This window comes from Mobula birostris, chromosome 3, assembly GCF_030028105.1.
Source record: "Mobula birostris isolate sMobBir1 chromosome 3, sMobBir1.hap1, whole genome shotgun sequence".
Classification (NCBI taxonomy): Eukaryota; Metazoa; Chordata; class Chondrichthyes; order Myliobatiformes; family Myliobatidae; genus Mobula; species Mobula birostris.
This window is the reverse complement of record NC_092372.1, coordinates 168,762,031-168,784,999: the sequence shown is the minus strand read 5'-3', so window position 1 is coordinate 168,784,999 and position 22,969 is coordinate 168,762,031. Positions and strand designations below refer to the sequence as shown.

General features: G+C 40.8%; 1 protein-coding gene across 3 annotated transcripts in view; it reads left to right on the top strand.

Moving 5' to 3' along the window:
• tbc1d5 (TBC1 domain family, member 5) overlaps window positions 1-22,969 on the top strand; it is a 482,783-nt gene that overhangs the window by 222,166 nt on the left and 237,648 nt on the right. For all 3 annotated transcript variants that reach the window (XM_072253653.1, XM_072253652.1, XM_072253654.1), the window contains one exon: window positions 1,283-1,352. In XM_072253653.1, coding sequence (XP_072109754.1) covers window positions 1,283-1,352 — 70 coding nt within the window. The remainder of the gene's footprint in view (window positions 1-1,282; window positions 1,353-22,969) is intronic.

The following is a 22,969-nucleotide window of genomic DNA, read 5'->3' as shown; positions in this document are numbered from 1 at the left end:
AGATGGCAACTGCATACAACGCTCCTTCGGTCAACATCTTCTGGATAGATCATGAAGCCATATATTTCACTTCTTTGATGCTTTTACATTTGTTTTTCATGTTGAGTTCCGTTTGGAGATGGTTTGAGTGTTTCAGCGCTCTGCAGTCTCTGAGAAGATTCCGGGAGGTAGAAGCATCTTGTGTGAAAGCTGTGGGGCACGAGCCAGTGTTTGACTTCATTTCACCAATTATAGCTTCCATTGTTCACCGATTAAAGCAACAAGGGAGATTGAAACATCGAGCGAATATGGAAGCTGAGTGCTGGCTGCCTGCCTTTTGATCACTGGTGGGATCGCTCTGCTGCCAGAAAGGGAATGGCCTGCCGCTGTGCCTGGAGAATGTTACCCCGGTTTTCTGTGTTTTGGATATGGACTTGGACTGTAGACTTTTTCCAGTCTTATGGTTTTTGATATTCTGTGTTTTTTTTTTCCTGATCTTTCTTGTGTTTTTCTGCGTGGGCACAGGGAATTTGGGAATCGATGTGCCTGTTCCGTTTTTGTTCATTTTTTGTGTGGAGAGGAGTGATTTGGGGATTGATGATTGAGTTGCCATGCTTTTCTTTCTTGGTTTTGTGGCTCTCTGCGGAAGAATTTCAGATTTGTATACTTTGGTAATGACTGAACCTTTGAAATTTAGTGTTCTGGCTTCCTCCACCAATTTTGGCAGCTGGCTAGATATCGGAACACTATCAAGTAACTTAAAAATAAAGGACTTCAATTCGTTTATGTATCAGTCTTCATGACTTGCACTGGGTGCTAAGTTGAATTGGCCAAGACAACAGAAGGAGTGCTACATGAACCTTGCTGATCTAGAAGTGTAGAAGGAAGAAAAATTGTCTCGGTTTTCTCCTTCAATTTTTACTTAGGGTCTGAGGAAAATGCAGGTGTGAATACTGGCAGTGATCTGTATTGAAGTTAGTTCAGTTGTCACCAAATCAAATATTTTGTCATGTTTATTGGCTAATTTGTACATGAAGATTAAACCCTGTTGCAACATTATGTAGACCTACTAATATCTGTGGTATCAGCTAAGCAGCATTGTTATTTAAGAGAAAATAAAATGACACATTCTGATTTAGAAGTATATATAATAACATATATTTAATACTAAATGGTTAATATGGATTGTTAGGAGTTTCTTGAAATTTTAGTGATTTTTAACAATAATTGCTGACCTAAATTATTTGTGCAGACTACTTTAATTACATTTATGATGATTTTTTTTTGCTTCTGTGTTCTGCAGGTGAGAATAATGAAAATGAGGAAACCAAATTGCAATCAGTATTGGACAGTGGAAAATACAGCTGTTATAGGTATATTTTTCACCTACAGAATAAGTTCATTGCTGATTTCCTTGTATTGTACTCAGCTGAAACAAAATAAAAAAGTTTGTTTTTGTTCTTTGATAACTTATTCTGAATTAATATTTGTTTTTGTGTATATGGAATATTTTGAATCTCAAGTATTTTTAAGATGTAGTTATTGTTTTATACTGTATAACACGAGAACCGTGACAGAACATTCAGCAAGGCTAATCATCTTATTGTTTCTGTAATTCCTCAATTGGATATTAAGTCTTTCAAACTGATGCAAAGAAACAACATGCATTTATATAATTCTTTTCATAATCTATAACAATATATAGCCATAGTTATGTTTTGAAATGTAGTCAGTGTTTTGTAAGTGGAAATGTAGCAAGTAATGTATGCCTAATGAGATTCAACATAAAGCTTCAGAAAGAAATGGCCAGAAAATTGTAGACATGTTGAATGAGGATTTAATGTTGACCAGTACATCAAGATTGATACCAGTGTTTGTTTGAGCAATAGATATTTCCATTCAACCAAGAGAGCAATAAGACTTCTGTTTAACTTTTCATCAGTCTGGTGACTCCTCTGATAATGAAGCATTTCCTTAGTTTTATGCTGAGTGATCACACACTTGAAAGATTTCAATGAACAAAGTGAATCTCTAAATTTAGACAGCCAATTAAGTTTTTTGTTTAATCTCAGAAATATATTACTTTTCCTTGTGACTCATAGTTCTGTGGCTAACTGTAATCAAATTTTATGAGACTTATTTTCTTAGTGCTGATAGAAGTTGAATCAGAATGTACCAATTTACTTCTGAGAGGCGATTCAGTAAGGGACAATAATGGTATAAAAAGTATCAGAGATACAAGGAATGCCATTATGTTTCTGCTTATGGTAAAGTGATACAGAATATTAATGTTGCATCACAGAATATTAATGTTATTCTGTTTCTGATGGTTACTGATTTGCAAATATTATGGGTTTAAATCTATCCTGCTGCCACCGTCAATACATTTTATTTATATAAAAAACATTCTTTTATGAACACCATCAAGTAAAATAATGTCTAATTATTTCAAATATAATGTAGATTTAAAGCCTTTGTTGAAAGTTGGTTCCTTCAAGCATCTAGTTTGTTTTAAATAAGATTGGTGTGTATATCATGTATGCTATGATGTTAACTTATTTACATGGTGATCAATCTTATCTTGGTAGATTTTGACAGGATGGAACAGTGAAGGAGGGATGAAAAACTAGCTATAAAGTAACATGATTAATTTACAGTTTTGTTTCACTTTAGCAAGTGATATCTTGTATTATAAACCATGCATGTCCCAAGGGAGATAAATCCTTGCAGATACTCTGTTAACATTCACCCAAATTGTCATCATTTCTCTTTATATAATATTAGTTACTGACAAAGGAGCTTGTTAAAAGGTAAAGGTTTTTCCTGAAAAACTGAATTTGGACATCAGAATTAAGTGTAATTTATTATATAAAAGAAATACGAGAATTACTCAAGTGGGATTTGCTGGTGATTTTGCTTAACAACAATAATATATATAAAAAAGAATACTATCCACAGTCTATAAAGATCTTGTCAATGACAAATTGACTGCTCTAAGTGAATACTTTAATTCCAAGTTTCTTGTAGTTTTAAAAGAAAGTAAAATTACTAGAATGCACTGTAGTTTAGTGGCTTAACAAGTACAACCTTTTCATTAGCTTCTAATCAAAGTTTATTTTCAGAACAAAATACAAAATATATACAGTAGGCTAATTCATGCATGGCCAGGAAAACATTGCTTGTTAAATTCCCAATGAGCAGTACAGTCATAAGGCAGGTGGTTTTGTTCAATGGATGAATGTCCTGTTATAAATCTGTAAACCAGGAGTTACTGAATTCTCATTCAGTCACTTATTCTGCATTTGTAACCTTTTCAGCACCTTTTCAGTTTGATTTTGCCTGTGTGCTTCTGCAGTGCAAGCTAGAGTTATAAAATTATTTGAAAAATTCTGTCATGATTAATGAAACATCATCACTTGAAGACAACTCATCATAAACTCTGTTAATAATCTAAAAAATGTGCTTAATGCTTGCCTGTCAGTGTTTGACGTACTGAAGGCTTATGAGTTTTCTGCCTGGAATTGCTGCAATATTGCATTGTATCTTTAAGAACGGTTAACTATTATTTTCATGTAGTCCTCCCAATGTCTCCTCATACACATTTTATATTTACACCTTAAAATTTTTCATTATTATATTTGTTCATATCAGTGGCCTTTCTGCAGAGATTGAGATAGTTTGGCTTAATAGGGACTTGGCAAGAGCTAATAAAAAGCAGTTAGATTTTAGTGGAGGGGCCATATGCAAATAGGATAGTATTAGGGTGGGGGAGCTTGACGCTTTAGCTCCAGAGGCGTCATGGAGAAGGGGCAGAGGCTAAGTTGAGGTTTCTCTTTGTCTATGAATACCTAGCTAGAATAGTGAAAATGGATCTCAGGTGTGCTTTCCATGCAAGATGTGGGAAATCTATGAGGCCTCTAGTTTTCCTGGTTGCTACATCTGCAAGAAATGCATTGAGTGCAGCTCCTTATATATTGTATGAGGGAATTGGAGCTGCAGGTGGAGCTGAGTGACCTTCAGCCCATATGAGAGAATGAGTCGGTGATAGATAAGAACTACAAGGAGGTAAACACGTCTAAGTTGTAGGAGGCAGGTAGCTGGGTAACTGTCAGGAGAGGGAAAAGAAATAGACAGAAACGGCATAGAGTACTCCTGTGGCTGTTCTCCTCAATAACAAGTATACCATTTTAGATACTGATGGGAGGGCGGAGGGTTGGAATCGACCCACCAGGAGAAAGCTGTAGAGTCGAGGTCTGTGGCTCCCAGTCTGGTTTTGTGGCTCAGAAGGGAAAGCGGGGGGAGAGAAGAATAGAGAAGTGTTAACAGGAGTTCAGTAGTTAGGGGAACAGACAGGAGACTTTATTGCCTCCCAGCTGCCAAGATCAGGGACATCTCAGATAAGGACCCCAGCATTCTTAAGAAAGAGGGTGTGCAGCCAGAAGTTGTGGTGTATATTGGTACCAATAACATAGGTAGGAAAAGGGATAAGGTCCTGAAGAGACAATATGAGGAACTAGGTAAGAAACTGACAAGTAGAACCTGGAAGCTAAGAATCTCTGGATTACTGCCTGTGCAATGTGCCAACGAGGGTAACAAGTTGGCTTCAGATTTGTGGATCAATGGAATCACTTCTGGGGAAGGTATGGCCTGTAGGAAAGGGATAGGTTACAGCTTAAATTGAAGGAAACTGATATTCTTACGGGCAGGTGTTGAGGAGGGTTTAAATATCTGGCAGTTTACACAGTTTGGAGATAGAAACCAGAATGATAGGTCAGCAGGTGGGGCAGTTTGTGAAGGTTGATACAGCATGTAGAGAGACTGTGAGGAAGGATAGGCAGTGGAAAGGGCATAATTGTAGTCAATTGGGTGGATTGAAATGTGTCTGATTTAATATGAGAAGTACAAAGTTGTGTCCTTTCAGGAACTTGGCTGTCACATGAGCAGGAATGGCTACTGGATGTTCTGAGGTTACATGTTTCAAAAGGGACAGAGGGGGAGGTAAAGGATATGGGGGAGTGGCATTACTAACCAGGGATAGAATTACAGCTACAAAAAGTGAGGACATCATTAGAGGGATTGTCTACTGAGTCAGTATGGGTGGAAATAAGAAAGAGCGAAGGAGCAATCACACTATTGGATAATTAATCAAACTCCCAATGGCAATAGGGACACTGAGGTGTAGATTGGGAGGCAAATTCTTGAAGTAAGCGAAAAGTAAGAGAGTTGTTGTCATGGGTGGCTTCAACTTCCCTAATATTGATTGGAATCTTCCTAGTTCAAAAGGTTTATATGGGGCGGAGTTTGTTAGCTGTGTTCTGGAAAGATTCCTGATATATTTGTAGATAGGCCGACTAGAGTAAAATCCATATTGGATCTGATACTAAACAATGAACCTAGTCAGGTGACAAAACACTCAGTGGGTGAACATTTCAGAGACACAGACCCTTAACATAGCCTTGCAGAGGGATAGGAATAGACAGTATGGGAAAGTATTTAATTGGGGGAGGGCAAATTATGTTGCTATTAGGCAGGAACTTGGAAGCATAAATTGAGAACAGATATACTCAGAGAAATACCCAACAGAAACTTGGAGTTTGTTGAGTGTGCACTTGCATGGGGTTTTGGATAGGTTTGTCCCATCGCAGCAGAGAAGGGATAGTAGGGTGAAGGAATCATGGTTGATGAGATGTGGAACATCTAGTCAAGATGAAGGAAGAAGCATACTTGAGGTTTAGAAAACGAGGATCAGACAGGGCTCTTGAGGGTTACAAGGTAACCAGGAAAGAGCTTAAGAATGGATTTAGGATATCAAGAAAGGGACAAGGGAAGGCCTTGATAAGTAGGTTTAAGGAAAACTTCAAGGTGTTTTACACATATAAGAAGGCCAGGACAAAGTGAGAGAAGGGAATCAGGGATAAAAGCATAACCTTGACAAATGTGAGGTCAGTGTAGAATAAGCTGATATAAGACCGTAAGACAAAGGAGCAGAATTAGGCCATTCAGCCCGTCAGATCTGATACACCATTCCATCATGGCTGACTTATTATCCCTTTCAACTCCATTTTCCTGCCTTCTTCCCATACCCTTTAGTGCCCTGACTAATCAAGAACCTATCAACCTTCACTTTAAATATACTCAATGACTGGCCTCCAAAGTCATCCATGGCATTGAAATTCTGAGATTCACCACTCTCTGGCTAAAGAAATTCCCCCCAATCTCTGTTCTAAATTTAAATCTCTCTCTGTTCTGAGGCTATGTTCTTTGGTCCTAGACTTACCCACAAAAGGAACTATACTCTCCATATCCACTTCATCTAGGCCTTTCAATATTTTATAGGTTTCAATGAGATTCCCCCCCTCCCATTCTTCTAAGCTTTGGTGAATACAGGCCCAGAGCCATCAAACACTACTAATACGTCAATGCTTTCATTCCCAAAATCAATCTCCTGAACATCCTCTGGACCCCCTCCAATACCAGCACATTTTTTCTTAAAGAAGAGACCCAACATTGCTTGCAATATTTCAAGTGTGGTCTGCCCAATGCCTTATAAAGCCTCAGCATCACATCCTTGCTCTTTTATTCTTGTCCTCTGAAAATAAATGCTAACATTGCATTTGACATTCTTCCAACAGACTCAACCTGCAAGTTAATACTGCAGAAGGACTTCCAAATCCCTTTGTTCCTCTGATTTTTAAATTTTTTCCCATGTACATCTTTGCTCCCTCTACCAAAGTGCATGACCATACACTTACCTATATTATGTTCCATCTGTGACTTTTTTGCCCATTCTCCTAATCAGTCCTTTTGCGGATGTCCTGCTTCTTTGCTACCAGCGGCCCTCCACCTTTGGGATGTATTTATCCTACGCTTTCTGAATTGCCCTCGAAGCACCAGCTATTACTGTTCAGCCATCATCCTACTGGTATTTCCTTCCAATCAACTTTGGCTAGCTCCTCTCTCATGCCTCTGTAATTCCCTTTAATTCTGATACATCAGACTTGTGTTTTTCAAACTGCATGGTGAATTCTATCATACTGTGATCACTGCCTCCCAAGAGGTCCTTTACCTTAAGCTCCCTACTCAAATCTAGTTCATTGCACAACACCCACTCTAGGATTGCCTTCCCTTCATGGGCTCAACTTCAAGCTGCTCTAAAAAGCCATTTCATAGGCATTCTACATATTCCCTCTCTTGGGATCCAGCATCAACCTGATTTTCCCAGCATTTTGAAGACCCCCATGACTATGGTAACATTGCCTTTTTCTATCTCCTGTTGTAATTTATATCTCACGTTCTGGCTACTGTTCGGAGGCCTGTATGTAACTCCCACAAGGTTCTTTTCACCCTTACAGTTTCTTAACTCTACCCACAATGATTCTACATCTTTTGATCCCGTATCATCTCTTTCCTGAGGCTTTGATTTCATTTTTACTAGCAGAGCCACCCCACACCCTCTGCCTAACTGTCTGTCCTTTCAATACAAGGTGCATCCTTGGATATTAAGCTGCCAACTATGATCTTCTTTCAGCCATGACTCAGTGATGCCCACAACGTCATACTTGCCAATTTCTAACTGTGCTACAAGATCATCTGCTCTATTCCATTTTCTGCGTGTATTGAAATATAACATCTTCAGAACTGTATTCATCACCGCTTTTGATTTTGCCCCCATGTTACACTGACTGAAATTTTGCTCAGTCATCTGCCTGACCTTCCCCACCATCTCACTACATACTGCATCTTCTTGTATACCAACTATCCCATCCTCAGCCCTATTTTTCTTGTCCCCATGCCCCTGACAAGTTAATTTAAACCCTCCTCAACTGCTCAAGCAAACTTGGCCGCAGTGGTATTGGTCTCCCTTGGGTTCCAGTGTAACCCGTCTTTTAGTACAAGTCATACCTTCCCAATGATCCAGAAATACTAGAACATCTCAGTGTTAATCAAGATGTGCTGAAACATTTGAAAGATATAAAGGTAGTTAAGTCCCCAGGGCCCGACTGTATATACACTAGCTTACTATGGGAAGCAAGTGAAAAGATTGCTGTGCCTTGGTAAAGATCTTTGCATCCTCACTGGCCACAGGAGTAGTACCAGAAGATTTGAGGTTGATCAAGTGCTATTTCTTTGTTCAAGAAAAGTAATAGGGATAACTCTGGTGATTATTAATCAGTGAGTCTTGCATCAGTGGTGGGCAAACTATTGGTGAGGATTCTTAGAGACAGGATTTATGAGCATGTGGAGAAACATAATCTGATTACAGGTAGTCAACATGGCTTTGTGAGGGACAGGTGATGCCTCATGAGCCTGATCGATTAAGAGGAATTGACAAAACAAATTGATGAAGATAGAGCAATGGTTGCGTGAATGTGGATTTTAGTCAAGTGTTCAGCAAGGTTTCTCATGGTAGTAGGCTCATTCAGAACGTCAGGAGGCATGGGATCCAAGGAAACTTGACAGCATGGATTCAGAATTAGCTTGCCAACAGAAGGCAGAGGGTGGTAGTAGTTGGAGCATATGGGGAGGGGGGGGGGAATGTCAGAAGTAGATTTTACAGAGAGAGTGGTGAGTGTGTACAACACACTGGCAGGGATGGTGAGAAGAGGCAGATACTTTAGAGCAGAGTTCCCAACCTGGTGTCTACAGACCCCTTAGTTAATGGTCAGTGTCCATAGCATAAAATACATTGGGAACCCCTGCATTAGAGACATCGTAGAGACTCTTAGATCGGCACATAGATGAAAGAGTAATGGAAGGCTATGTGGCTGAAAAGGCTTAGATTGATCTTGGAGTAAGTTAAAGGGTCATGGGCCTCAGGGCTTGTACTGTGCTATAGTGTTTATGTTCTACTGTATATCATCTTTTTCTGCACTACTAAGGAATTTTGTCTCCTTGGATATGTGCAATAAGGAGATTTAATGATATCTTTGACAATGTCAGTTCATTAAAAATTGATCTTGTATCCCGATATAACTGAAGTAATCTAGAGATGAACACTATGCCCAAATGTATCATTACAGAAGATAATTTTTTGATAATTTATCAAATTGATAATTATAGCCTGAACACCTCAATGTGGTACCTCCATTTTTATTGGCCTGTGTAAGGGGTCTGAGCAAAGCAAACATTCGGGTTTGAACATTTTATGTATTCAAACAGATATTCATATTCCTTCTCACATCATTTTTTTCACCTGTTGTGTTTCATTGTTGTGTTTGTCCTCCTGTACCACTATGCTACATTCTGGGGGAACTCAGATTTGGCAGCGTCTGGAGGGGTTAGAGAGGTTGGAGATTCATTCTGTCTCTCACTCTTTCACACTCCCTTTCTCTCTCTTGCGCTCCCTCTCCAACTCTCCTCCCCCACCCCACATAGATGTTGCTCAAGTAATTCTCCTTCATGGTCCTGATGCAGGGTCTCGACTTGATACCTCTGCAGTTCTTTTCTTCTGAGTTCCTAAAGCATATTGTTGCTGTAGATTCCAACATCTAAGAGATGCAGATAGAGTTCAGTCTGATAAAGTGTGAAGTGATTCACTTTGGAAGGTTAAAGTTGAAGGCACAATATAGGGTTAATGGCAGGATTCTTAACAGTATGGAGGAACAGAGGGATTTTAAGGTATGCATATATAGATCCGTCAAAGTTGCACAATCTGCACAAACTTTCTCCACAATCTGTTCTACACTATCCACAGCATTATCAACCACAAACCTGTGATCTCTTATGTCTCTCTCCTGAATCTGCCCCAGAATTTCCTGACAACAGGGAAGTTCTTGCCTCTGGCTCCATGCAAGGTGATGGTGAATTGGAACACAAACTTCAGAAACAGCAATGCATCAAGGAGGGTGAAAATTGGATAGATATTCAATCGTAGAAGACTGTCACACATCTTAACTTCAGTTTTGGTCACCTTGCTATAGCAGAGATGGTATTAATCTAGAAAGGGTGCAGATCAGATTTACAAATATGCTGCAAGGTCTTGAGGGATTGAGTCGTAAAGAGAAGTCGGACAGGCTTTGAATTTATTCTAGATAGCATAGGAGACTGAGAGGTGTATAAAATGAAGAGGATGGATGCAGTGAAATCTTTTTTCCCAGTGTAGGAGAATCAAGAACTAAAAGGCCTATGTTTAAAGTAAGAGGGGAAAGACTTAATAGTAGTTTGAAGAGCAACTTCATTTTTTTCACAAAAAGGGTGGTATCTATGTAGAAGGAGCTACCAAAGGAAGTGGGTTGTGGAGGGCAGTTTGGGAGAACTGGCTAATGTGGACAGGGAAAATAGTTTATTTAGGTAAGAAGATAAGAAATTGCAGGCATTTAAAGTAGTATTTCCTAATTCTCAACAAAAGTGTACTCCACTGAGGAAAAGACAGTGAAAAGGATGATCCATCCACGAAAGCGGAGTTGAGGATGACACCATATCGAAAGAGAATTTCTATGCAAATATAAAAAGAATAGCAAAAGCAAAAGTTTGCCCCATAGAAGATGAAACTGAGAAATGAGAAAATAGCAGAGATTTTGAACAAATATATTGTATGTCTTCATGGTAAAAGCATCCAATTAATTGGAGAAAATCAAGGAACAAAGATTGCGAAAACCTTCAAGCCGTCATTATTGCTGGGAAAAGACTATTAAACAGACTCATGGGATTAAAGGCTGAAAGGTTCCCTGGACATGATGCCTACATCCATAGACCTTAAAAGGAGTTGTTGGAGGTAGAGTGAAAACTTCTTCTAACATTCCATAGAATCTGTAAAGGTTACAGCATGTTGAAGTATCATAAATTTCCCTATTCAGATAAGAAAGGAAACAAAAAGCAGGAAACTACACTCATGTTAACCTGACATCTGTCATGGGTAAACTGCTAGAATTCATTATTAAAGACATGGTAGCATATCATCATGTAATTAAGCCAAGTCAATATGGTCTTATGAAAGAAAAATCATGCTGACAAATTTGCTAAAGCTCATTGAGAATGTAACAAGCAGGATGGATAAGGGAAGCAGCAGATGTTTAGATTCCTAAAAGGCATTTGATAAAGTGCCACATAAAATGTTACTATACAAGATATGAGCTCATGGCATTAGGAGTAATATGCAACATGGATAGAGGATTGGTTAACTAACAGAATAAAATAATTCTGGATAATTGCATTATTTTCAGATAGGCAAGCCAGAATATATATGTTGTTGCAGGAATCAATGCTAGGGCATCAACTATTTACATTGTATCTTAACAACTTAATGAAAGGACCAAGTCAAGTTTGTTGCAATTGCTAGGATGGATGGAGTAACATGGAAGAATATGAGGTTTTCCATTTTGGTAGGAAGAATAGAAAACCTAAATATTACCTTAAAGGAGAAAACTGACAGAATGGTGCCTTACTGTGCCCTCATACATAAGATACATGATGTTGGCATGTAGATGCAATAATGATATAGAAAAGTAAAAGGAACAAATGCCCTCATTGCAATCAGAATAGAATGCAAAGAAAGGGTAACTTTACTACAAATGTACAGGGCCTCAGTGAGATTACACCTAGAGTATTGGGTAGAGCTTTGCTCTTATATAAAGAGGGGTAAATCTGCATTGGGCAATGCAGAAGAGCTTTCGTTAGGTTGATTTGAAGGAGTTAGAAACATAGAAAACCTACAACACAATAAAGTCCCTTTGGCCCACAAAGCTGTGCCGAACATGTCCTTACCTTAGAACTACCTAGGCTTACCCATAGCCCTCTATTTTTCTAAGCTCCATGTATCCGTCCAGGAGTCTCATAAAAGACCCTATCATTTCAACCTCCACCACCACCGCCGGCAGCCCATTCCACGCACTTACCACTCTGTGTAAAAATCTTACCCCTGACATCTCCTCTGTACCACTTCAAAGCATCTTAAAACTGTGCACTCTTGTACTAGCCATTTCAGCCCTGGGGAAAAAGCCTTTGACTATCCACACGATCAATGCCTCTCATTATCTTGTACACCTCTATCAGGTCACCTCTCATCCCCCGTCACTTTAAGGAGAAAAGGCCGAGTTCACTCAACCTATACTCATAAGGCATGCTCCCCAATCCAGGCAACATCCTTGTAAATCTCCTGTGCACCCTTTCTATGGTTTCCACGTCCTTCCTGTAGTGAGGTGACCTGAACTGAGCTGTCATCTGTTGAGCTGGTTGGGCTGATAATTAACTGTTTTTTAGAAGAATGAGAGGTGACCTAAGTGAGCTTCTTTAAGTGGATGCTGAGAGGATGTTTTATCCCACAGGTTGAGTCAGCACTAGGGAACACCTTTCCAAAATGAATGTTCATCCATTTTATGATGGCATATAGATGAGGGTAGTGCAGTGGATGTGATCTATATGGATTTTAGTAAGGCATTTGACAAGGTTCCACACGGTAGGCTTATTCAGAAAGTTAGAAGGCATGGGGATCCAGGGAAGTTTGGCCAGGTGGATTCAGAATTGGCTTGCCTGCAGAACGCAGAGGGTGGTGGTGGAGGGAGTACATTCAGATTGGAGGATTGTGACTAGTGGTGTCCCACAAGGATCTGTTCTGAGACCTCTACATTCCGTGATTTTTATTAACGACCTGGATGTGGGGGTAGAAGGGTGGGTTGGCAAGTTTGCAGACAACACAAAGGTTGGTGGTGTTGTAGATAGTGTAGAGGATTGTCAAGGATCGCAGAGAGACATTGATAGGATGCAGAAGTGGGCTGAGAAGTGGCAGATGGAGTTCAACCCGGAGAAGTGTGAGGTGGTACACTTTGGAAGGACAAACTCCAAGGTAGAGTACAAAGTTAATGGCAGGATACTTGGTAGTGTGCAGGAGCAGAGGGATCTCGGGGTACATGTTCACAGATCCCTGAACGTTGCCTCACAGGTGGGTAGGGTAGTTAAGAAAGCTTATGGGGTGTTAGCTTTCATAAATCGAGGGATAGAGTTTAAGAGTCGCGATGTAATGATGCAGCTCTATAAAACTCTGGTTAGGCCACACTTGGAGTACTGTGTCCAGTTCTGGTCACCTCACTATAGGAAGGATGTGGAAGCATTGGAAAGGGTACAGAGGAAATTTACCAGGATGCTGCCTGGTTTAGAAAGTATGCATTATGATCAGAGATTAAGGGAGCTAGGGCTTTACTCTTTGGAGAGAAGGAGGATGAGAGGAGACATGATAGAGGTGTACAAGATAATAAGAGGATTAGATAGAGTGGATAGCCAGCGCCTCTTTCCCAGGGCACCACTGTTCAATACAAGAGGACATGGCTTTAAGGTAAGGGGTGGGAAGTTCAAGGGGGATATTAGAGGAAGGTTTTTTACTCAGAGAGTGGTTGGTGCGTGGAATGCACTGCCTGAGTCAGTGGTGGAGGCAGATACACTAGTTAAGTTTAAGAGACTACTAGACAGGTATATGGAGGAATCTAAGGTGGGGGCTTATATGGGAGGCAGGGTTTGAGGGTCGTCACAACATTGTGGGCTGAAGAGCCTGTACTGTGCTGTACTAGCCTATGTTCTATGTTTACACGAAGCTGAGAAGGAAACTCTTCTCTCACAGAGGTATTAACTTTTGGAATTCTGTATCCCAGACAGTTTATAGAGGTTAAGCCATTGAATATATTTAAAACTGAAATAGAAATTTTTGTTGGGAAGGGAGGCTTTAGTTATGAGATCACACATGTCAATTGAGCTGAACTCAAAGTCAATGGCAGATCAGGTTCCTGGGTTATAAGTCCTGCTACAACTGAAAGGAAGGTGGGGATATTGTTAAGATAAGTCAGTCATATGATATGGGATGATGTAGGAAGAGTGGATCAGAATTAATTTAGGTGGAAGTAAAGAAAAATAGAAAATCAAAGATATGGGTTGGAGTACTATTAGGCCCCATTCTACTGCCTGACGACAGAACAATGTATAAATGAAGGAGTATCAAAGGCATGTTAAAAGGGAATTGTAATTATTCAACTGGCACTGGACCAGGAAGACAAAATTATGGAGTGCATTAGAATTATTTCTCATACAATATGTTACAGAACCTACTTGGGAGCAGTCTGCTTTTGATTTAGTCATGCGTAATGAGGCAACATTAATAAATGAATATGTAGTTAGGATCCTCTAGGAAGCCATGATCACAGTATGGAAGAATCCAGATGCAGTTTGAAGACAAATATAGCCAATCATAGAGTCATAGAATTCTGCACCATAGAAAGTGAGACCTTTGCTCCACAATGTCCATTCAGAACATATTCCCTACCTGCATTATTTCTTCCTCCCGGCACTAGATATGTATCTATCTGTGCTTTGCCCACTTAAGTCTAAGTACCTCTTAAATGTGTGATCAAGAATCTTCGGAGGGAAGGCCCCAAATCCTCAGCTTTGCCTGTTGCAGGGGTTGGGGTCGAAGCGCTCGGCAGAGATGGTGCTCGGTGCTTGCTGTCGGAGGGCTGGTCGGAGGCTCGAAGTTTTCGGACGGACTGAGAGTCGGACTGTAGTCGGCTGCTTCCAGGATGCTGCATCGGCAAGTTTGCGGTGCTGGAAACTCATGGCAGGGAGACTTTTCTTCCTTCTACTGTCTGCGTGAGATGTAGGTCTTTCGAGAGACTTTGAGACTTTTTTTTACTGTGTCCATGGTCAGTTCTTCTATCAAATTACAGTATTGCTTGCGCTGTTGTAACTATATGTTATAATTATGTGGTTTTTGTCAGTTTTTTAGTCTTGGTCTGTCTTGTGTTTCTGTGATATCACTCTGGAGGAACATTGTATCATTTCTTTAAAAGAGGACTGCGTGTCCTCATAATCTAATCTAATCTAAATGTAGTAATTGTAATCACTCCAACACTTTATATGACAGCAAATTGCAGTTATCAACTGAGAATCAGAATCGAGTTTAATATCACTGGCGTGTGTTGTGAAATTTGTTATTTTGCAGTAGCAATGCATTGCAATACATCAGAATTTTAAAAAAAACATAAATTATAGTAAGGTTGGATCACTCTAAGTGCTAAGTGCAGAGATTGGGAACAACTTCTCTGGAAGTGAAACCTAGGCATGGGATGATTTGTTGCAGAGGGGCTCGGATCCTAGTGCAAGGTGGGGACAATTTAAACGCCGGCCCAAATAGTCTCTCCATGACACTACAGCTGTGAGACTGCCTCCAGCTGCTGTGCTTTGTTTCTGTGAACTTTGTGGTGACTCGCCCTGTGAATATGATGAACTGAATACCAGGGCTTTGGGCCTATTCCGAGCTGCTCTGGGAATTTGGGTCTAAGGACTCAGTTTGGTTCAGAATGCTGTTGTTGCTTGCTTCTATTGTTTGCATGATTTGTTTTGCTTTTTTTCTCTTTCTCTGTGGGCACTTGTGGTTGGTCTTACTTTTTTTTAAACTGGGTACTGTCAGGTTCCTTGCTTTGTGACTGTCTGCAAGCAAACAAATCTCAAGGTTGTATAATTTATACATTCTTTGATAATAAATGCACTTTAAAATATATTTTTAAATTAATTAATTAAGTAGAGGGGGAAAAAAAGTAGAGAATCCTATCTGCAGGCTGAGAATAAATGGGGAAGACATAAAACAAGTACAGAACTTTTGCTACTTAAGAAGCTGGGTGATATCAGATGGCAGGTGCAACATGGGCATCAAAAGAATAATAGGGATGGCAAAAGACACCTTTACGAGAACGAAGAGTATACTGACCAATACTAAACTAGGCATGACAACCTGCCTAAGAGTACTGAAATGTTCTGTTTATCCAGTTATGTTATATGGCTCAGAATGTTGGACAATATCTAGTAACATGATGAAATGAATTGAAGCAGCAGAGATGTGGTTTTTGAGGAGGATGCAAAGAATATCATGGACGAAATGAATATCTAACGAGGATATCATGAACAGAGCAAACAGAAAAAGAGAAATAATGTATGAGATCATGAAAAGGCAACGTAACTTCATTGGACATGTGATTAGGAAAGAGGAGTTAGAATGCATGGTAATTATGGGAAAGATTGAAAAGAAGAAAGCAAGAGGAAGACAAAGACAAATGATGATGGAGACAGCAGCCAGAGAACTGGAAATGAATACCAATGAATTGAACCACTTGACCCGAAACAGGAGTGTGTGGGCCATGGCAGTCAAAGCTCAAACTGGGCACTGTGCCTGATGATGATGATCAAAAAAAAAAGGAAGTTAATATTGTGATAGGGGTCATGGGTTCATTGTCCATTCAGAAATCTGATGGCGGGAGGGAAAAAGCTGTTCCTGAAATTTGAGTGTGTGTCTTCAGACTCCTGTACCACCTCCTCAATGGTAGCAATGACAAGTAGGCATGGCTTGGATAAGGGGGTCAATGACGGACACCACCTTTTGAAGATGTCCTCGGTGCTGGGGAGGTTAGAACCCATGATTGAGCTGACTGAGCTTACAACTTTCTGCAGCTTTTTCCAATCCTCTGCAGTCGTCCATCAATACCTGATGGTGATGCAGCTGGTTAGAATGCTCTTCACAATATATCTGTAGAAATTTGCGAGAGTCTTTGGTGACGCACCAATTCTTCTCAAACTCCTAATGAAATGTAGCTACTGTCATGCTTTCTTTATAATTGCATCAATATGCTGGGCCCAGGATAGATCTTCATAGATATTGACACACAGGAGCCTGAAGCTGCTCAACCTTTCCACTCCTGTTCTCTCAATAAGGGCTGGTGTGTGCTCCCTTAACTTCCTGAAGTCCACAATCAATTCCTTAGTCTTACTAATGTTGAATGCAGGGTTGTTGCTTCAACACCAGTCAACCTGCTGATCTGTCTCACTCCTATACACCTCCTCGTCACTGTATGAAATTCGGCCAACAATAGTTGTCGTCAGAAAATTTTTAGATAGCATTTGAGCTGTGTCTAGCATTACATTTGTTGGTGTAGAGAGATTAGAGCAAACAGCTAAACATGCATCATTGAGGTGCACCTGTGTTTATTGTAAGCGAGAAGGAAATGTTATTTCTGATCCGAACAGAGTTTCGTCTTTCAGTGAGGAAGTCAAGTATCCAATACTAGAGGGGAATACAGAGGCCCAGGTTTTGAAGCTTGTTGATTAGAACTGAGGATATGAGGGTGTTGTACACTGAGCAGCAATCAATAAACAGCAGCCTGATGTGGGTATTATCATTGTACAGGTAATCCAAAGCCGAGTGGAGAGTCAGTGAGATTGAGTCCACTGTGGACCTTTTGTGGCAATAGGATTCCAGTGGGTCCAGATTCTTGCTTAGGCAGTAGCCATGACCAACCTCTTAAAGCACTTCATCACAGTAGATGTGAGTGCCACTGGGCCACTGTCATTGAGGGAACTCACCTTGCTCTCCTTGGGCACTGGTATGAATGCACTCTTCTGAAGCAGGTGGGAGCCTGTGACTGCAGCAGGGAGAGATTAAAGATGTCCTTGAACACTCCAGCCAGTTGGTTTTCACAGGTTTTCAGTGCCCCACCAGGTACACCATCAGAGGGTTCAGCCTCTTGAAAGATCTTCTGACGTTGACCTCCAAAATGGAAATCACAGGGTCATCAGATGCTGCAGGGATTCACACAGGTGTGGTTTTATTTCCCCTTTCAAAGCAAGCATAAGAGGTAATGAGCTCATCTGGGAGTGAAGCATCAGAGCCATTGGTGATGTTAAGTTTTGCTTTATAGGAAGTCATGGCCTGCAAATCCTGCCAGAACTGACATGCATTCAATTATATGTGGAATTGTTTTCTCGCTCTTAAAATAGCCTTCCGTAGCTTGTACCTACACTCCTTTTATAATTGTAGGTCTCCTGTCTTGAATGCCGCAGATCTAGTCCTCAGCAGCCTACGAATCTCCTGGTTCATCCATGGCTTCTGGTTTGGGTATGTTCCTGCATGTTTTTGAAGGCACAAATTAAACCAAACAAATCTTGATGAAGTCGGTGACAACTGTGGCATATTCATTCAGACACAAAGTTGAATCCCTGAATATTGTCCAGTCCACCGACTCAAAGCAGTCATGTAAGCATTCCTCCGCCTCCCTTCGCCTCCCTTTTCCACACTTTCTTGGTCCTCAGCATTGGTGCTGCAGTCTTTAATTGCCTAACTAAACACTGGGAGTTGAAGTTTAACCAGGTGATCAGACTTGCCAAAGTGTGGGCATGGTTTGGTACTGTAAGCATTCTTGTTGGTGGTATTACAGTACATTGGCTCCTCTGGTTCCACAGATGGTATGTTGGGACAGGCAACTATGGTTGAAAAGGGAAGTCAAAGGCAATATAAAAGAAAAAGATAGGGCATAAAATATAGCATCAATTAGGGGAAACTGAAGAATTGGGACATTTCTTTAAAACTAACTGAAACCAACTAAACATACCATAAGGAGAGAAAATATGAAATATGAAGGTCAGCTCATCAATAATGTAAAAGAGGATACCAGAAGTATTTTCAACTACATAAATAGTAAAATAGAAGCAAGAGAGGACATTTGGCCTTTAGAAAATGACACTGGAGAGGTTGTAATCTGGATCAAAGAAATAGTAACAATTTTGTGTCAGTCTTTACTGTGGAAAGTACCTACAGCAAGCCAGAAATTTGAGAGTTCGGGCACAGAAGTGAGTATAGTCACTGTTACTAAGGAACAGGTGCTTGGGAAGGTGAAAGTTCTGAAAGTAGGTAAATCACCTGGACCAGTTGGGCTATATCACAGGGTATACAAGTAAAAGGTAACTGAAGAGATTGTGGCGACATGAGTAGTGACCTTTCACGAAACACGAAATTATGGAGTTGCTCTGGAGAATCACAATGTCACTCCACTCTTTAAGAAGGGAGGGTGGCAAAAGGCAAGGCCAGTTAGCCTGACTTCAGTGGTTAATAAGTTGTTAGAGTCCATTATTAAGGGCAAGTTTTCTGAGTACTTGAAGGCACATGATAAAATAAGCCTAGGTTTTCAGGCATGGTTTCCTGAAGGGAAGATCTTGTCTGACAAATCTGTTGGAATTCTTTGAGGAAATAACAGGCAGATAGAAAAAAAGAGAGTAAATGGATGATAAACACCAGAAATTCTGCAAATGCTGGAAGTCCAAGGCAACACATACAAATGCTGGAGGAACTCAGCAGGTCAGTCAGCATCTATAGAAATGAATACAGGTGTCCCCCGCTTTTCAAATGTTCCCTTTATGAAACCTCAGTGTTACGAAAGACCTACATTAGTACCCTATTTTCACTGTTACGAAAAAAAAATTCAGCGCGCGATAAAAGGCAGCGCGCCCCGAGCAGCTGCTCTCCCTCGGATTCTCACCGGCATTGCTTAAACACGAGCCTGTGAGCAGCTGTTTGCAAGATGAGTTCTATGGTATCGGAAAAGCCTGAAAGAGCTCGTATGAGTGTTACACTTACGGTGAAACTAGACATAATTAAACGTTTTGATCATGGTGAATGAAGTAAGGGCAACGTGAGTTTGGCTTGTGGAAGTTGACGAAGATGATGTTGAAGAGGTTTTGGTATCCCGTCACCAAGAACTGATAGATGAAGAGCTGATGCAATTGGAAGAAAAAAGGGTAACAATCAAAACTGAATGAGTAATGATAAAGTACGACTTCAATTTTGAAAGGGTACGTAGGTTTAGGGGATATTTGCTGGATGGTTTAAGTCCTTATTAAAGAACTGTGTGATAGAAAAATACGCGAGGCTCAGCAGCGAAGCAAACCTTCCACATCAGCCACAGCAGACGTCAAACCTCGACCTTCAACATCAAGGCGGGCAGTCATAGGAGAAGATGAGCTGCCTGCTCTAATGGAAACAGGCGACGAGATGACACCCCAGTGTCCCACCACCCCAACTCCCAGTCCACAGACAGATACCGATTCGCGGAGAACGCAAAGGCAGCTGGGAGGCACACAGCACATCTTTAAGAAAAAAGCCAAAATAAACGTGCTAATTAATTAGGTGCCACCGACAAGTAATTGTCGGTCCAGATCAGAGACAACGCAATCGGAAATCGGCACTGATCTGGGCCGACAATTACGGGCGGCACCTAATTAATTAGCATGTTTGTTTCGGCTTTTTTCTTAAAGATGTGCTGCGTACCTCCCGGCTACCGCTGGACCCCTGCGTTCTTCGCGACAATGTATTGCTCAGCGGCCTGGAGGATTCAGTGAAAAGAGAAGTTTTAAGCCTCGATTTAAAAGAGCTTAAAGTTGGGGAAGGCTTCAGATTATTTGGAAAGTTATTCTAGATATGTGGAGCATAGTAACTAAAAGCTGCTTCACCATGTTTAGTTTTGACCCTGAGGGTGATAAAGAAGGTTAGTCCCAGACGACCTGAGAGCTCAGGAAAGTTCATAATGCAGCAAGAGATCTGAAATGTATTTTGGCTCTAGACCATACAAAAGGGGTAAAGGTGTAGACTATTTTCTAAATGGGGAGCAAATTCACTAATCAGAGTTGCAAAGATATTTGGGAGTCCAAAGGGCAGGATTTCCTGAAGGTGAACTTGCATGTTGAGTCAGTAGTAATGAAAGCAAATACAATGTCAGCATTCATTTCATGTGACCTGAAATATAAAAGCAAGGAAAATGCATTGTTAAACCACGTTTGGAGTATTGCAAGCAATTTTGGGGCCCCATATCAAAGAACATGTACTGGATTTGGAGAGGGTCCAGAAAAGGTTTACAAGAATAATTCTGGTTATGAAAGGGTTAATACATGAGAAACATTTGATGGCTCTGGACTGTACTTGCTGGCATTTTCTTTTGTTCCCTTTCACACCTGTGGTGATCAGGCGACCATTTTTGCTGTTTCCTTCTGTTCATCCTGAGTCCAAGGTGCTCAACCCAGCACAGCTGGAAAGCGTGCAAGGAGCCGGCTAGATTTGAAACCTGGACCACTGGCCTTGAAGTCCAGTGCTGATGTCACTACACCGCCAGCCACTATAACTTGCTGCCATTTAGTTCAGGTCTATTTTCATTCAACCATATACATGTATACTGCCAAAGAAAACAATGTTCCTCCAGACCAAGGTGTACAACACAAAGTAATAAGCCTTGCAGTTCTCATTCCAAACGTTGATGCAGCTAGTCAAGTCACTCTTAACGATGCTTCTGTAAAACTTGGTTAGAACGGGAAAGGGGAGTGCAGGGAACCTCCTCACCTCAATCTCCTCAAGAAGTGTAGATACTGCTGTGCTTTCATGACTAAAGAGATAGTGTTGACGGACCAGGTGAGATCATCTGTTACGTGCACTCCCAGAAACTTGGTGCTTCTAACTCTCATTGAAACCTACCAAACATTGAAAGGCCTTTTTAAAGAATTGACATGAAGAGGATATTTCCAATAATAGAGGAGTCTAGGACCAGAAGATAACATTAAAGCTCTGAAGTATGCTACACCAGTGCATTGCGGCAGCTGGATCAACAGAGGTGTTTAAAGAAAAGGAAAGTTTTTTTTAAAGATTAGGAAATGGAGAGCTTTGCAGAAATGGTACAGAAGAGGCATTGCAACCTGTGGCATAATATTCCTGAGGCTCCAGGTAGACTACTCTTGTTATGTTTTTGTGTCATCAGAGACTCTATCACAGTGACAAGTTTTTAAGTTTGATGTGACTGTTGTGCTCTTGCAAGAATTTAACAAAGCCAGCTTATATTCCTTAAAAATTGGGAATATTAGAACATAGAACAGTACAGCACAGTACAGGCCCTTCCGCCCACAATGTTGTGCCGACCCTCAAACCCTGCCTCCCATATAAGCCCCCACCTTAGATTCCTCCATATACCTGTCTAGTAGTCTCTTAAACTTCAATAGTGTATCTGCCTCCACCACTGACTCAGGCAGTGCATTCCACGCACCAACTACTCTGAGTAAAAAACCTTCCTCTGATATCCCCCTTGAACTTCCCACCCCTTACCTTAAAGCCGTGTCCTCTTGTATTGAGCAGTGGTGCCCTGGGGAAGAGGCGCTGGCTATCCACTCTATCTATTCCTCTTATTATCTTGTACACCTCTATCATGTCTCTTCTCATCCTCCTTCTCTCCAAAGAGTAAAGCCCTAGCTCCCTTAATCTCTGATCATAATGCATACTTTCTAAACCAGGCAGCATCCTGGTAAATCTCCTCTGTACCCTTTTCAATGCTTCCACATCCTTCCTATAGTGAGGTGACCAGAACTGGACACAGTACTCCAAGTGTGGCCTAACCAGAGTTTCATAAAGCTGCATCATTACATCGCGACTCTTAAACTCTATCCCTCGACTTATGAAAGCTAACACCCCATAAGCTTTCTTAACTACCCTATCCACCTGTGAAGCAACTTTTAGGGATCTGTGGACATGTACCTCGAGATCCCTCTGCTCCTCCACACTACCAAGTATCCTGCCATTTATTTTGTACTCTGCCTTGGAGTTTGCCCTTCCAGAGTGTACCACCTCACACTTCTCCGGGTTGAACTCCATCTGCCACTTCTCAGCCCACTTCTGCATCCTATCAATGTCTCTCTGCAATCTTTGCCAATCCTCTACACTACCTACACCACCACCAACCTTTGTGTCGTCTGCAAACTTGCCAACCCACCCTTCTACCCCCTCATCCAGGTCGTTAATAAAAATCACGAAAAGTAGGGTCCCAGAACAGATCCTTGTGGGACACCACTAGTCAGATATTGTTGTGTAATTGTTGTGGTAGCCATAAGAGTTAGTTGCAGAGTTAACTTGCCTTGTCTGGTTTAAAAAAATTGATTGGGCTCTTTCGTCTAGAACAATTAAGATTGCTCTATTAATGTTTTTTATAGCAAAACAGAATTTATGTATTTTCTATGCTTTACTGTTCATTGTTTGTAAGCCACTATTTCAGTGTATTCATTGTGTGAGGTTGCTTGATTTTGCCTTTAATGATTACTCATTTTATGCAATCAAAGCCTATGATCACAATAACTACATTGCGACTCATGTTTTCAGGTCTTGCCTTTTCTCTTGTCTTTAATAAGAAATTCAGACACATTATTTTTCTCTCTATAGTCT